At 33.1% G+C, this 16,668-nt stretch overlaps 2 protein-coding genes across 2 annotated transcripts; one reads left to right on the top strand and one right to left on the bottom strand.

Moving 5' to 3' along the window:
- The first annotated feature begins 2,190 nt into the window (after positions 1-2,190).
- LOC114748589 (receptor-like protein EIX2) lies at positions 2,191-4,530 on the top strand. The gene has a single exon (XM_028937016.1). It carries the CDS (start codon positions 2,191-2,193, stop codon positions 4,528-4,530), a length of 2,340 nt encoding a protein of 779 aa, XP_028792849.1.
- A 5,740-nt stretch (positions 4,531-10,270) lies between these two features.
- On the bottom strand, positions 10,271-14,114 carry LOC114748588 (subtilisin-like protease Glyma18g48580). The gene is made up of 11 exons (XM_028937015.1): positions 14,096-14,114; positions 13,765-13,850; positions 13,367-13,476; positions 13,061-13,158; positions 12,793-12,957; positions 12,518-12,635; positions 11,563-12,103; positions 11,410-11,444; positions 11,219-11,333; positions 10,921-11,134; positions 10,271-10,833 (listed from the first exon to the last, which is right to left on the bottom strand). The coding sequence occupies exons 1-11, from the start codon at positions 14,112-14,114 to the stop codon at positions 10,271-10,273; spliced, it is 2,064 nt and encodes a 687-aa protein (XP_028792848.1).
- Between the last annotated feature and the right edge of the window lie 2,554 nt (positions 14,115-16,668).

The raw sequence follows: 16,668 nt of genomic DNA, 5'->3' as shown, positions 1-16,668 counted from the left end.
AAAAATACAGAAACAAAATAAGATAGATATTGAGGAGAATTTTTTTAATTTTAAAAAAATTTAGATTCTAAAAGAAACAAACATTCTTAATAAAAAAAGGGTTCAATTTAGTTAAATAATTAAAATTCATTCAAAAGAATCACTTAATTAACGTCTAAAGTTAAGAGATTAATATTTAAATAAACAAAAATTAAATTTCATATTTATTTTTTATATAAATATAACCATATAATTAATGAAAATTTTAATTGTTAAACTACACAAAACTAACGAAAAAATTGAAACGTATGACCGGCGCAAAAAAAAAAAAAAACAAGTTTGTTAGGAATGGCTCCCAAAAAAGGTTGTTAGGAGTATTGTCTCCAAAAGCAAATTTCACTTAGTTTTCGAGTGCTCATTCCCTGCTCATCAAATTGATGAGCAAAGAGTGCCCACCCCTTTTGGCTTTGGGGGATGGATATCCAATATCCTAAAATAATTTTTCAGTGACATTCAATATTGTAAATTTATTTTTCATTCATACTGAGTGTTATTGAAAAATATTTCAAGGTGTTAGATACGAAAAAAATTAGTTTAGCGATACTGAATGCTACTAAAAAAATACTTCAGAACATTAGATGTTTGTATTATAATTTTATATTATTCTATTTTTATATTATTCTATTTTTTGAAAATGAAAATAAAAAAAATCCGTGTACAAAAAGAAAAAGTGATAGACTTTGGAGCAAAGATATTGGAAAGAAGGTCGGAAGACTTGATGGCCAAAAAAAAGGGATAGGAAGACTTGGCAAAAAGGTGGGAAGACATTTGTGGGGGAAAAAAAAAAAAGACTCGAAAAAGTACGGCATCTTGAGTGAGAGTAACCTATACAAATATTGTTTGTATCTTGTATGTTGAATCAAAGACAATAAATATTGCCCAAAAAAAAGAATTAAAGACAATAAATAAAATATTTTTTCCAAAAAAAAATCATCACTCATAAAAAAGAGAATGAGTAGAAAAAGTATGAGAGAGAGAGTGTATGTCTGGCAAAAAAAAAAACAGAGAATAAATGATTAATCAATATAATGAAGATAATATAAAAATAAGAAATTAGTTAAATAAAACCATGCTTATCCAAATACTTCTTCCATAGAACGAGAGGGAGCATTCTTGAGGTGGCAGAATATTTCACTACTTAAAAATTTGTCATGGACTAATGCGGGCATTAGCTAATAACTATCACGGCCACTTCATAGCAATTTCTTGAGAAAAAGTAATTCAAAAGCAATGGGAAGGGATCCTGAGACAAAGTTAACTAGCTGAACCCTTTTCCAATTTCTATGCTTGCGTTGGCTTTATGTCGTGGACGTCTTTGTAATGAGTACTTTATTACAAAAGTGAGTCATCAACTACTACTCCACTAACAAGGATTACTTTCTTTCCCCCACCGTGTCATTTACTTCTCTTTTTCTCATATCTTCCCTTTTTTTATAGGGAGAGACGATCATTTTGGATTTGCGGCAAATACGAGGAAAAGAAGCTCGGAAGACTTGAGAAAAAGGTTGGAAGACTTCTGTGAAAAGGTTAAGAGAAAAAACAAGAAAGTGTAAGCTATGCAAATATATCTTGTATTTTGAGAAAATTACGCAGAGTTTTTCTTCTATTTTTGAGAATTATAGTAAATTCTCTCAAATTTTGCTAAACTTATACAAACATGCATTTTATTTTTAAGTGCTTTTATACCCTCCTTTAAACAAAGATAATAATCATCATATCAATCTTCTTCAATTGTTTTTTAATCATAAAAACCTCCTATCCAGTCTCCACTTTCAAAAGTAACTTATCATGAAAATAGAAGGGAATTAAATCTTGAAAACCATTTAAAACAAGTCCGTGTATTTTATCTTTTGCTTTTTTTGGAATATTTTTATAGATTTTGAAAATAAAGAGAAATTTGTGAAAAAAAATTGGAGGAAAAAATTCGTGCAATATATTTTTTAAAATTTTAGCTCGCTGTACGTAAAATTTTCCCCCAAAAAAATATAGTTTCAACAAAATTACAAAAAAAAAAAATCATGTAATTCTCCCTTGAAATAAATAACCAAACATCAAGTTCACCATATATAAACATTGCTATAGATATATAACAAGCATTCACTTGAAGAAACAGATTTCATCGCTACTTCGTCTCTTAATCAAACAACCATCATGATCATTCTTCGTTTCACATCACAAATATGTCTCATTTTGTTGGTGTTGCTATGTGCAGTGAGATTCAACACAATCATTTGCTGCCATGAGAGGGATCGAAGTTCACTGTTAAGCTTCAAACAAGGCGTTGTTGATCCCTCCAACCGCCTCTCTTCTTGGTCCCCTCACCGAGATTGCTGTCAATGGGAAGGAGTTTCATGTGACTACGACAATAGAGTCGCAGCTCTTGATCTGTCAAGCTACAATCATCGAACATCCTTGAGAGGTGAAATCAACTTATCTTCTTTACTTGCACTTGAATTTCTTGACGTGTTGTACTTGGACTCCAATGACTTTGAACGCATAAGCATGGGGTCTATCAATAATTCCTTCGCAACTCGAAGTCATTTGCTAGCAAATTCTTCTAAGCTTTCTCAACTGAGTTTATCAGGCAATATTCATCTTCACATTGATAATCTTCATTATTGGCCCTCTCGACTTCCTGCCCTAGCTGCTCTCGATCTCAGTGGTATTCATATTCCTAGTGAAACAAATTGGGTGCAATCGTTGGCCTTGCTACCTCTGGAGAGATTATATTTGCATGACTGTAATTTGACCAGCTCCATTCGATCTCTCCAATATGCCAATTTTAGCTCACTTTCATATCTTGGTCTTGATCTAAATGATTTTGGACATGGATTACCGAACTGGTTGTTCAATCTTAGCAAAGATCTCTCCGATCTTCATCTCAGTCAATGCAACTTGAGAGGTCAAATTCCAGACTTTTCAGGCTGTCGAAATATGGATTTCTTAGATCTATCTAACAACAAACTCGAGGGATCAATACCTGATTGGCTTGGCCAGCTTGATGGATTAAGTTACCTTGATCTATCTTACAACTCATTTAACAGCTCTATACCTTTTAATATCGTAAACGAATCATCATCTTTACGATATTTGGATATTAGCTCCAATGACTTGAGTGGTACACTCCCAAAAATCCTTGGCCATAATAATTCTCACAGCCCAATTAGAAAGCATATATCGGGCTTCTGGCTATCAGGTTTGAAAGCATTTATGTCATTTAATAAATTCACAGGACCGCTTCCTCGAGTATCAGATGGGGTCCAAGTTTTGGATTTATCTTCTAACTTTTTCTCGGGACCTTTATCTTCTTTGTTGTGTCACAATGAAAGTAAACAAAATGTTTTGGACTATTTGGACCTATCAGATAATTCTCTCACCCAAGAACTTCCAGATTGTTGGGACAATTGGAAACTTTTGAATTGCATGAATTTAGGGAATAATCAGCTTGTTGGTCGAGTTCCATCAACAATGGGTTCATCATTATATAATCTAAGGGCGCTAGATCTACATAATAATGGTTTTTCTGGTGATATATCTTGGACCTTCCATAGTTTCCCATTTTTGGTGCTACTCAACTTAGGAGGAAACAACTTCTCTGGAAGTATACAAAAATTGTGGTTGCCCGAAAATGTAATGGTTGTGAAATTGAGATCCAATCAATTTACGGGCAACATTCCATCACAGCTATGCAATCTCTCTTTCACTGTGTTGGACCTTGCTGATAACAAACTTTCAGGACCAATCCCTCGTTGTCTACTCAATGCAACCAGCTTTTCAGAATTTCCTGATGAACGAGATTCAGACAATGAATTAGCTTTCCCAGTATACGTCATCCCAACTTCACACGCATTCATGAAAATTGATTTGCACACAAAGGGTCAAGAATTAGAGTATGACAAAAATCTGAAGTTGGTGCGAAATATTGATCTTTCAGCTAACAAGCTGTCGGGAGAAATTCCTATACCATTAGCCAAGGTCATTAATTTACAATTTTTAAATTTGTCCTATAATAATTTGACAGGAGAGATGCCGGATCAAATTAGAGAGATGAAATATCTAGAATCTCTTGATTTATCCCATAACAGACTTCATGGGAATATTCCTCAGAGTCTGTCTGACCTTTCTTTTCTGAGTGTTTTGAATCTATCTTACAACCATTTTAGCGGACCAATTCCACTTGGAACTCAGATTCAGGGTTTTGATACATGGAGTTACATTGGAAATCCTAAGCTTTGTGGACCTCCTCTTCTAAAGAGCTGCACAGTAGAAGGAAAAACAAACAATACAGAGCAGGTTGAAGAAAATGATGATGGTGCTTTTTTGAAGTCATTGTATCTTGGCATGGGAGTTGGCTTTGCCATGGGATTCTGGGTAGTTTGTGGTTCTTTGTTCCTGAACAGGACATGGAGGCACACTTATTTTCAATTTGTTAATGGTGTGTTCGATCGAATCTATGTCATCGTGGCCATAAAGCTACGAAGATTCCACTAAATGGAGATATGCTACAACTCCAGGTTAGTTATAAAGTTATTTTTTTCCTATTTAAATTGAAAATTTTCTTTTATAACAATTTTTATTTTTGTACACATTCATAAGTGTTGTAATGATTTCATCGTTCTTTTTTATTTCTTCCTAAATCAAATGCATAATGCAAGTTAAGGCTTCGTTCATGTATAATGCAATGTTAATTTCACCAGTTTAGATCGAACTATATCAATCAATCTTTTATTCTAAAACAATTAAAATGCCCAGATCTATCTTTAAAATATTTGAGAACAGCAGCATTTAGCTTTATGGTCTAAGAGTTTACCTTTTTTTTTTTTTTGCTAGTTAATTGTCATTTAAAAAAGAAACTCATGCTTGGAAGATTCTTGTTGATGCTTGTTTTTCAAGGCAATAGGTAGTTGATTCCAGATTTTCAAGATTCCCATGGGCCCCAGATGCTCGATTCGATGCTTATGCTCCTTTGATTGGATGGAAGTTCTGATGAAGCTTTAGAACATTGTGGCAGCCTTAAGTAGTCAAATGTTTTGATTTGGTGATGTTTTGTGATCTGCGTGCTAATTTGTCATTGTGTTTATTGCTTGATTTGGTTGTTGAGACGAATTTGGTACGTTGGATTTTTCTAAGATGTGGTCAAATGTTTTAGTCAATCTCCCGAGTGTTGTTTCTTTGTGAAAAAATGAGTTCGAAAGATGTTATTTTTATTTGAAGTATGCTATTCTTATTAGGATTTCCATAATCCGTAGGATGCGACATATAATGAGTATTTAAAATTAAGGTTAATTGTTAGTTCTTTTTTTTTTTTTTTTTTTGTTTGCCAGCAATGGCTAGTTCTCAATTAACCACCATTGGGTATCAAGAATATTATGCCAAGTTCCCACGGCCCATTTAGTCAAAAAAGAAAAGAATATTATGCCAACTTGGCCCTAGACCCATTTTTCTGGGGACCCGGCTTGAGATATTGGAAAGGCGGGGCAAGAGAAAATGACCGTCTTGTCCTTGTGGCTAGGCTTTATATAAAAAACTGTTTTTTGTCAGAGTGACAATTATAGGATGATCTTCATTTTAAATAATGTATCTATTAGGAAATGTTTATTAAAAGAGTAAAATAGACCGATTATTTTTCTATTTTATTTTAATTATAGAAATATCTTTTTTATTTTGAAAATATATAGATCTCTTTTACAATTAAAATATATGTTACACAAACCTTTCTCCTATATTTAAGATTTTATTTTTATCCACCTAAACTATTAGCTAACTGTTAAATTTGACTTTAAATTATTTTTTGACCAAAATACCCCTTTTTAAATTAGTAATTATTTAAACATTTATATTTTCCAAAAAATGTTTTTATAAAATGTGAAAATAATTATCTTTAAAATTTCTAATATGTCATAAAATTTATTAATTTTGATCTAAACCATAAACTTTTATAATTTTAATATTTTATTACATTCATTAAAAATTATTCACTTTGATTTTTTTTAAATTGGAAAAACATATTTCCAATAATAGAGTTTTTGTTTATCGTAAAATTTAAATGATATAAGTTTAAAAGATTTTATAAATTATTTAAATTTATAATTCAAAACTTTTAAACACATCTTTGTTATAAAAATTTATAAACATATTTAATTAGTGTATATATATGTATTAAAAAATTAGTTAAATTTTTAATCAAATCTTTTATGTTTGTCTTAACTAAATGAAATTGATATAATTGTAAAAATATAATTTAGGAATTTATTAGAATGAGGAGTCAAATAGTAAATAAATTTTATTTTAATAAATTACAATTAAAAAATATTTTTAGAATCTTTTTACAATATTCCTAACTTCCTAACTGTGTTAACTAATTGGACTAAATTGCATGTTTTTAAAATAGGGGGAGGTCTATGTGATTGATGCAAATTAGAAGGATAGTCAAAGAATTTTACTCTTATTAAAAATATAAAAATAAAATCATATTAAATGCTCTCACTTACCGAAACTGATTTCCATCCTCACATGGAGCCATGGAGGGAGCTCTCTAAAGGTTGGTTGCAAACTTTCATGAGATGGGGGATTAGTTGACATGATTTTAATTTGAGGGATGTCAAAATAAAATAAGGCCGTAATGAACAATTAAATAATCGAAGAATATAATATTTTGTGCAAGGAAGAACGTAACCGAAGAGGATTGCAATAATAATATTTATGCATGCAACAGAAATAAATCCTCCTCTGTCCTTTGACAACAACATATAATTAAAAGAATTCTGATAAATTTTAAAATGAGTAAAAAATATATTAGTTAACGTATTTTTCAACATAAGTTTTTAAAAAAAAACTGCTTACGCCTGCTATTGATGATGAATTAAGCTAAAAAAAAGAAACACTGACAAGTTCAAACCACCCAAGCCCCCCCCCCCCAAAAAAAAAACCCAAAAAACAAGACAACTAGTGTGGTCTTACCCTTTGCCCATTCGGAAAAAAAAAAAATTGGTCTTAGTTTTTAAAAGCCTGACCCATTCTACATATATTTCAAATGGGCCCGCCAAAGTTCCCCTCTTGTTTATATAGTGATTTGTGGCCTCAAGAATTATTATTAATTAATAATGGAAACACATGCTTGGAAGTGCTTTACTAGCTAAAACTGCGCGGAGACTCTTGAATAACCTATTAAAAACTGTCTATTTTTCAGAACAAGTTTCAGTGCTTATCCTAATGATGAGCATCATCACTACAATAAAATCTAAACCATTTAAAATCAGTTTTAATGGCCTAGATTTAAACTTTTTAACATGATTTTTAAATAAAAATTGGAAAAATAGCAAAGTGACCATTGAAATAGAAAAATTGCATATAGGGACCTGTTTACAAAAATTGTTATCAAAACTAATACTGTTATTGTCAAAACACATACTAACGTTGTCATGAGTTCTAATTTGCAATTTTTCTATTTTGGAGGTCTTTTTCTGTCATTTTTCTTAAAAATTTCTTTTTTAAAAAACTTATATAGCTAAGAGATTCATTTATTTTCAATTATGTACCTATTAAAAGAAAAACACTTTTTAAAAAACAAAAATATTTAATCTATGTTAAATTTGAATGGTTGAGATTTGATGGGTATTATAGTGTTTATCACTGCAATAAGTACTAAAACTGATTCCCAACTTACCTAAGGATGACTTTGTGGATGCAAAGAGGGCTATATAAGGCCTCTTGATGGTGGTCAGTATACAAGAAGGGAGAGACTATCTCTCAAAAAGGACCTCTTCTGGGACCTTGGCAGAGGAAATTCCATACGAATATGGGAGGATAAATGGATCCCAAATATCTCTTTTCCAGAGAAGCCGGCAGACAACCAAAGCTTTATTGTACAACATGGAAAAGTTTCTGACTTGATAGCAAATGGTACATGCAATCTTGATACAATCCGCGACTTGGAGCCCAATACTATACTACCAGCCATAATGGAAATCTCCATTCCTATCAACGACATAGAGGATAACTCCTTTGGAAGGTACCAGCGAAGGGACAGTACTCTGTTGAATTTGAGCTCTCCAGGCAAGTACATCCTGGCATATCTCCACAGCAAACAGGAAATTCATTTGGAAGACCAAAACAATTCCACGAGTACAGCACTTCATGTGGGGAACTATAAATAAAGCCGTTGCAACTAGTGAAGCTCCATTTAGACGGAAAAGATCACCTACGCAGCAGATGTGTCCCATTTGAGAAAGAAGTGGAAACAATTGAACATCATCTTTTCTTCTCTTGCTGTTGGGCTCGATGTGTCCGGTTTGATATCGCACTTGGTGCAAGGATGTATACCCACAGTATCTCAGATTTTAAGGAGTGGTGGCTGACAATCACAGATTCCAAAAACTTCATGGAGAAAGCTGATATCTCATTAGTTTGCTGTATCCTGTGGCTTATGTGGAAACAAAGGAATGGAAGAGTATTTAATGCTGCGGACGTTAACCCGAGGATGGTAATTGAACAGGCTGTGCGAGAACATAATGACTACTCGAGCACCAGTCTGCAAAAATCCCCAACTCTGCCCAGAATTGATAATAGTTCAGATCCGGCGGAATCCCGCTCCTAGCGGTTTTCTGAAAATTTACCTTTTGGGGCGTTTAAAAAGAACCCCAACTCTGCTGCCGTAGGGATCATATGCGTGCCGAGATGATGAATTTGGTGACTTTAAATGGGGTTTTGTCGATAAGGTTAAATCTCTTTCAGTGTAATCAAATGCCGAATGGAGGACAAAACTGGTGTCTTATTATATGTGCATATGATTATAATAGTCAATGGCAAGTTATTCCAGCGGAAGCATTGACATTTTTATCTGTGTGTATTTAAATTATACAAAATAAAACAAAAAAGATCGTAACTATATTTTGTTGGCCAAGTTCAACCTTTTCCTGCCCAATCGCAAAGTAAACATATAACAGAATTGGAAAAATTGCATAAAGCCTAATGTAGGACTAGCACAATATATATATATATATATATATATATTAATTACGATTCCTTATAAACTTCATATTTTATGTTGACTTTATGAATTTTACTTTTAGTATTTTTTTTATTCTTCTGAAAGGTAGAATATGCCCACCACGGAACTTCCAATATTTTGGAAAAGCAATACAGTGTGCTTTCCCTCGTGATTTGATTAAATCTCTTTTGAAAAAGCACATGCCCATATTTCTTTTTATACTATGCAAAATATCATTCGTTTCATCGATCCCATTCCTTTCATTGTTTCTTTTTCTTGGACATTTATAACTTTCATTGTTCTAAATCCCACCAGACCAGCAACCTATACATATAGAGCTTTGGCAAACGAGCTATTTTATTTGCAATTCACAGCATGTGAAAAGTATGACATTATATATAAATATTATAGTCAATCTTAATGACTAATTTTTAGATTACCAACGGTATCTCATTCCATATGATTCTCAGAGTGTCATTTTAAACTATTCTGTTTATACTGTGCTTTCAATGAAAGCACCTTTGTTATAAATACAAGTTTAAAGAGAGAACTCAATTTCAAAAACTAACCTATTAGAAGGAAGATCTTTTTGACTAATGGACCACACTACATTTGTGTGGCTCCTCAATGAGGAAACCCTTGTGCGTGTATCCATTTTTTTTCCCGCTCAAGTTCAAGGAGCTAGCAAAATTATAAAGTACTCCTCCGGTTCTTAATATAAGACCCATTTAACTAATTTGATTAGATTAAGGAATTTAGGTAAATTAGTTAATTATAAGAAATGTGACACGTTTTTCCTAAAATACCATAATCATCTTTCTTAATACCTCCTCTTCCTCTTCTAGTTGATTATGGTTGAGGAAGTATCCATAGGAGTAATTTAGAAAAAATTGAAAAATATGATAAATGGGTCTTATATTTAGGACCAAAACCAATTCAACAATTGGGTCCTATATTAAGGACGGAAGAGTATAAAATATAAAAGCAGAAGTTAAGAAGCAGGTTGCCAGATGTCCTATCGAATACGCCATTCTTCTTATTGTAAAATGACAGAGATGAGTACATCCACACACTGAGCACACATTTTTTTTTTTGGATACTATTATCCAGCTAATCTGGGTCGAGGTTTGTGGCTTCCCCTCCTTACAAAGATGTTTCCTTTGGGACTGATATATGAGCACACACTAATTGACACTAGTACCTCACTATTTCGCAAAAACACAGGATTGGGAACATCGAATTCTATATAGCCATTTTCTCATATTGAGGGATTACTACGGGACTTCTCACTTTGTGCTTGCCATCAGTCCAAGTCAACTCTCCAAATGAAGGGTCTGAAGTTTGGGCTAAACTTGATGCCTGCAAAATAACCATATAGCTCTTCTTTTGGTTTGTCCTCTGAAAAGTCAAAGTTCTTGGAAGAACAACAACCTTAACTCCTCGAGGGGCTTTGACATTTACAGTGTACGTACTTGGAGGCCCAACATTTGTTACCATACGAGTAACATTTACAGGTTTCATACCCAGAAAAGGCAATGTGATAGAAGGGTAATTAAAATCTTCTAGTTTGTAAGACCTTGGACATCTGTATGGCCTATTATAATTAAATTTTTCAAGTACTCCTACTCCCTCGTAACCATAAAAGCATAACAAGTTCAGGTAATCAGAAGTGCTGAGATCATAAACAAGTCCAGGGTCCATAGCAAGGTTGGGTCTGACAAAGCCTGCACCATAATGAAATGGAGTTGCTACTCGACCATCCTGTTGGTCCAGAATCTGTCTAAAGGTGTTATCCCGTATGCTTGCTATATCAACATAAATTTTTTATACTCATTAGAAAAGGAGAGAAAGCAAATTGTAAACATGAAAACAGAGACTAATGCATGTTATACCAGTGGTCATGATTGCTGATTTGATCATTGCAGGACTCCAATTAGGATGATGATTTTTTAGAAGACCAGCAATACCAGAAACATGAGCACATGCCATGGAAGTTCCGGATAGAATATTATAGTCAAAGTGAGCTTCATCTGAATCTAGGCCTGTAGGACTTGCAACAGGTGAATAAGCAGCAATTATATCCTGGCCTGGTGCAGTTAGATCGGGCTGTAAAAATGTTTTTAAAAAAAGAATGTTAAGAAGTTTAATACTTGATGAACGGGGGAATTAGACAATGTGAGAATGGATAACCTTGAGAATTGAGGGAAAAATCATGTTGGGTCCCCTTGCTGAGAATGCAGAAACTCTTGGAGCTGGTCTTACTGGTATAATTGTTTTTGCATTTTTCATAAATGCAAATGGGTTCCTGCAATATTGGAGAGCTTATAACACACAGGGCATCATGAATAGTGAAATTCATTCTTACGCGCACAGGAATTAACCTCTGAGATGACGAGTTCGGGGCAAGACTTGTGCCCTGATCAATATATAATTAATGTCAATAATCATAATATATAATTAATTTCATTAATCATAACACATAATTAATCTCAATAATAACCATAATAAATCTGAAAGAAGAGAAGCGATACGACCTTAAAGCGTTGGCCATTACTACGAGTAATATTACTGCTGAATTCTCTGTCTATGGAGCCAGCAGCAACAGTGAAGATCCAAGGCTCCACGGAGAAAACAGTCTGAAGTTTTGGTCCGTCATTGCCCGCCGGGGCAACAACCACGATTCCTCTGGCAACCGCATGGAACGATCCTACGGAGATGCCACTTATGGACCAGTCATCAATATGCACAGGAGTCGCCGAACCAAGCGAAACGCAGAGAATATCAACGCCATCATCGATGGCTTGATCAAAAGCATCTATCAGATCTTCATCAGTGCAATGTTCAGAACCATGACTCCCCCAGCAAACCTTGTACACAGCAAGACGAGCTCTTGGAGATCCTCCCTTGGCTGTTCCATTCCCATTGTTGAGAACACTTACTTTTCGAACGAAGTTGCCGCCGGCCGTTGACAAAATATGGGTTCCGTGTCCGGCAAAGTCACGAGCGCTTGTATGGTCAAGGCTCCCGTGTTTTATCTGGTACCCTTTGTAGAAGGTTTTTGCTCCAAGGAGTTTCCTATTTCATATGCATACTAAATGTAATAAATCATTCTCGATCTCAACCGTTTAAACTTTACGTCCAGGTCATACTTCTCTTGTCCTGTTCACAGGGCAGAGGGAATTTTTTTTATTCCATTTACAAGTCACATTAAGATTTTTTTTACTCTATTTATAAGTTACGAGTACGTTATTAAATTTGAAACATGAATATACTATTTTATCTTTTATTTACTATAAGATAGATTGTTATTTCCTTAGAAAGTGTATGTATTAAACATGACTAAAATTAAAAAATTATTATAGTTTAAAGTAGAGTTAATGTAATTTAAATTTTCTTTTTACTTATGTAAAAACATGTTAAAAATCTCCTATAAATAGGACCAGAGAAGTATATATTTTTAAATTATGAAAACTCAAGTTTTGATCAAACCTGTTGCAAAGAGTTCTGTTACGTGGACTATAAAGCTCGCATTTTGATCCACCGCGCCACTTCCTTGGAATGGGACCGTACCCATCATCTCTGAAGCTTCTGGATTCTGGCCAAACACCTATATATCCAATAAAACAACTCAATGGTAAAAATTCTCATTTTGGTTGCAAATGTTTCCAGATTTATAGGAACTTAAATAGCTTGGTCGTGAAATGGAGAGACATAGAGAAGTAATATATAGACAGACTTCATTTCATTTGCAAATAGTTAACTACCGGTGTCGAGACTGCCAATAATCACATTTTGACCAAATCTTCCTTTGACCCAAGCTGAGTCAGCTCTGACTCTTCCGTTTCTTTCTTGTCCTAGAAACTCCCATGACCTGGTTGTATGCACCTTATGCGATTGGCTCAAGAACACTGACACTACTTTTGGATTTTCTGCGTCCATTTTCCAACCATTTCATATCAATCATCACTTATCAATATTTAATATCGTATATGTGTACACACACACACACACACAAGGCTACGGGTCTCTCACTCTTGATCTCTGCTGCCTCATCATCTTCAAGTAATGCAGCAAAGCCATTGACGTGCCGGTTATATGAGTAAAAGATGGCTTCTTTGGCCCTTTCATGGCTGTCAAATCAAACATGTAACTGTTAAAACAAGTACTAAAAACATAGGATTCTCTAAAGAAAGAGAAAGGCTAATTATACCATTCAAAATAAATGAATTAGAGGTTGATTTAAAAAAAGAGAATGAGGATCCAAAAAACGAAAAGAAAGAGAGAAATAGTAACTTTGAAAATAAGTCAAACACAGAGATCTATGAAACTTGCATGCACCTTCCTAAGACCGAGGCAAGGAAATTATAATGGGAAGTTGTGGCAAAGTCCATATCAGCAGAGGAAGGTTTTGGACCATGAGAATGTGATCCCAAGTATACAATGTATGGCTGCAAGATGAAATTGATTAAGGTGATAAACAACCACAACAAGAATAACACCATAAGCATCCGATATCTTGGCCAACCCCACAAGTAATTACAAGTCAGACTAATTCAAATCGGGCCATAATAGGACCCATATGGGTGGCAACCTTACCAACTATACTACTGTGTTCTCAAAGGATTGAACCCATGACTTTTGATTGAGCTTGAAAAACTCCTACTAGTTGATCCAGGTGCGTGGTAGTAGAATAATACTGCTGTTAATTAATTACAAACCAAACTATGCTTGCTTACCTTTTTAATGGCATAGGCAGGTTGTTGCAGGTGTACCAAGCTGCAGATCAGAAATGACGAAAGAAGAAGGTGAAACATAGTTGAGCCTGTCAATTTGCTTCAACCTGAATGCGTGAGAAAGGCGACTCTATTTCGTCCCTTTATATAAATCCGTTCTCACGTGTTTGTGGATGAGTGGAACTTTTCTTTCTTCTTTTGCTTTTGTTTTGTCTTTTTAAAAAAATGTAATAAACAAATGGGCAATGACTTTGACTTCAAGAACTATAACAACCCATCTTTTGACATATTTATCAATATCTAAGAATATATTTACCTAGTTTGTTTTAATCACCTTGAAGATTTAGACCCATCATTATTGGACATTATCATTTTTTGAATTTTCTTAAATAACTGTTCTTAACTATTATACTAAACTTGTTGCTAGCATTACAAGTTTTATGATGCATATGTGATTCCCCTACTATTCCTTCTCAGATAAATACAAATTTTAGTATTTGCATTCAGACTCCATAGTCTTTTCCCCCTCAACGATTTAGAATTCAAAGTACATATTTCGGAATTTACATTTCTTTTTTTGAAGTATCATACAAATATGTATATGTGTGTGTATCATACAAATATGTATGTGTGTGTGTGTAAACAGACACACACATTAGAACACATGCTGGGAAATACTTTCAGGTTCACTCAGCAAGAAAGATGGTAAGGGAAAAAGAAGTATATTTAGTCATCTAACTTGAAATAAATTTCTAGTTTGGTCTCCTAATTTTATAAAATCTTTAGTCTCACATAATAATTTTGTGTGCCAAGAATTATTATTTTTAAAAAATTAAACTTATATTTTTAGCGTTTAAAAATATTTTATTAATTGCACAGAGAATAGCGTATCACTTGTAGCGTTTCGTGTACGATGGGCATTAACTATTTACCTATTTCATAGCAATTTCCTGAGGAAAAAAGTAATAATTCAAAAGCAATGGGAACTCATCAAGGTTGTTGAGACAAAGTTATAATTAATGCAATTATTTTACTGTCTCTTTATGCTTATGTGTTGTCCGCGTCTTTGTAATACCTTTGTTGCAACAGTAGTAGTCATCAATTATTGATCCCACTAACAAGGATTTGACGCGAAGACTGGGAAGAAAAAAAGGGTCAGAAGACTTGGAAAAAAGATTGGGAGACTCCTGTGAATGAGTCAAGAAAATAAAATTAAGAAAGTAACCTTTACAAATATATTTTTTATTTTGAGAAATTGGAAAGGTTAAAATCACCATCTTACCCTTATGGCTAGATTTTGTGCACAACAATGAGGAGATGGTTATTGTTTCGGGTTACAATGATAAGCACTATGGTATTGATTATTTTGTTAAGATCCAGAGTGTGCAAAATTATTTTTTTATTAATGCAAATTTAAAGTTTTAACTTATAATTTTGCATACGAAAAAAATAATTTTATTTGAGAGATAGCTGTATAATATAATATAATGAAGACCGATTACGTTTATATAATATAATGCCATTTGGAAAAGCACCAAAACAGAACAATATAGATATTAATTATTTATTTAAGAAGAACAAGATTTCTGCTTTAGGATGGTTTGGATTCCAAAGGAACAAATATTCTTAATAAAATCAAACGGTTCAATTTAATGAAATAACTAAAATTCGTTCAAAATAAACATTTTAATGTCTAGAAGTAAGAGGATAATATTTAAGCAGACAAAATTAAATTTCATATTTAATATATTATTTTGTGTTAATAACATTATAGAACTTGTTAACCGCATTACTAAAAATATAAAATGCTACTTTTTTTAATTTTCTGGACAACCTATTGTTAACTGTTATATCAAATTTATTAGCATTACAAATTTGATGATACATATATGATCCCCCAGTATTCCTTCTCAGATAAATACAAATTTTAGTATTTTCATTCAGACTTCGTAGTCTTTCCCCCCTCAACGATTTAGAATTCAAGTTATATATTTCGGAATTTATATTTCTTTTTTTGAAGTATCATACAAATATATATATATATATATATATTTATATGTGTGTGTGTGTGTAAACAAGACACACACATTAGAACACATGCTGGGAAATACTTTCAGGTTCACTCGGCAAGAAAAATGGTAAGGGGAAAAAAAAGCATATTTAGTCATCTAACTTGAAATAAATTTTTACTTTGGTCTCCTAATTTTATAAAATCTTTAGTCTCACATACTAATTTTGTGTGCCAAGAATCATTATTTTAAAAAAATTAAACTTAATATTTTTAGCGTTTAAAAAGATTTTATTAATTGCACGGAGAATAGCGTATCACTTGTAGCGTTTCGTGTTCGATGGGCATTAACTATTTACCTATTTCATAGCAATTTCCTGAGGAAAAAAGCAATAATTCAAAAGCAATGGGAACTCATCAAGATTGTTGAGGCAAAGTTATATTGGTGTTATATATGTGGTGCACGTCTTTGTAATACTTCTATTACAACAGTAATAGTCATCAATTATTAATCCCACTAACAAGGATTTGAGGCAAAGACTGGGGGAAAAAAAGGTGAGAAGACTTGGAAAAAAGATTGGAAGACTTCTGTGAATTGGCCAAGAAAATAAAAATAAGAAAGTAACCTTTAGACATATATTTTGTATTTTGAGAAAATTGAAAGGATATTTTTCTTCTATTTTTGACAACTAAATGTAAATTCTCTTAAATTTTGCTAAAACTATACAAATATTCATTTTATTTTTAAGTGCTTTTATAAACCTTCATATCAGTCTCCTTTTTTTTTCTCCCAATTTTCGCACAGCCAGATGAAACTTCAATCTATGAACTCTAGGCCCCTCCCTCTCAAGGTGTTGCATCTTAGTGAGAGATGTGAGTTTGATTTGAAGTATATGACA

Source organism: Neltuma alba, unplaced genomic scaffold, assembly GCF_004799145.2.
Source record: "Neltuma alba isolate B1F8T4 unplaced genomic scaffold, ASM479914v2 tig00005750_pilon, whole genome shotgun sequence".
Classification (NCBI taxonomy): domain Eukaryota; kingdom Viridiplantae; phylum Streptophyta; class Magnoliopsida; order Fabales; family Fabaceae; genus Neltuma; species Neltuma alba.
This window is presented reverse-complemented; position numbering and strand designations above follow the sequence as displayed.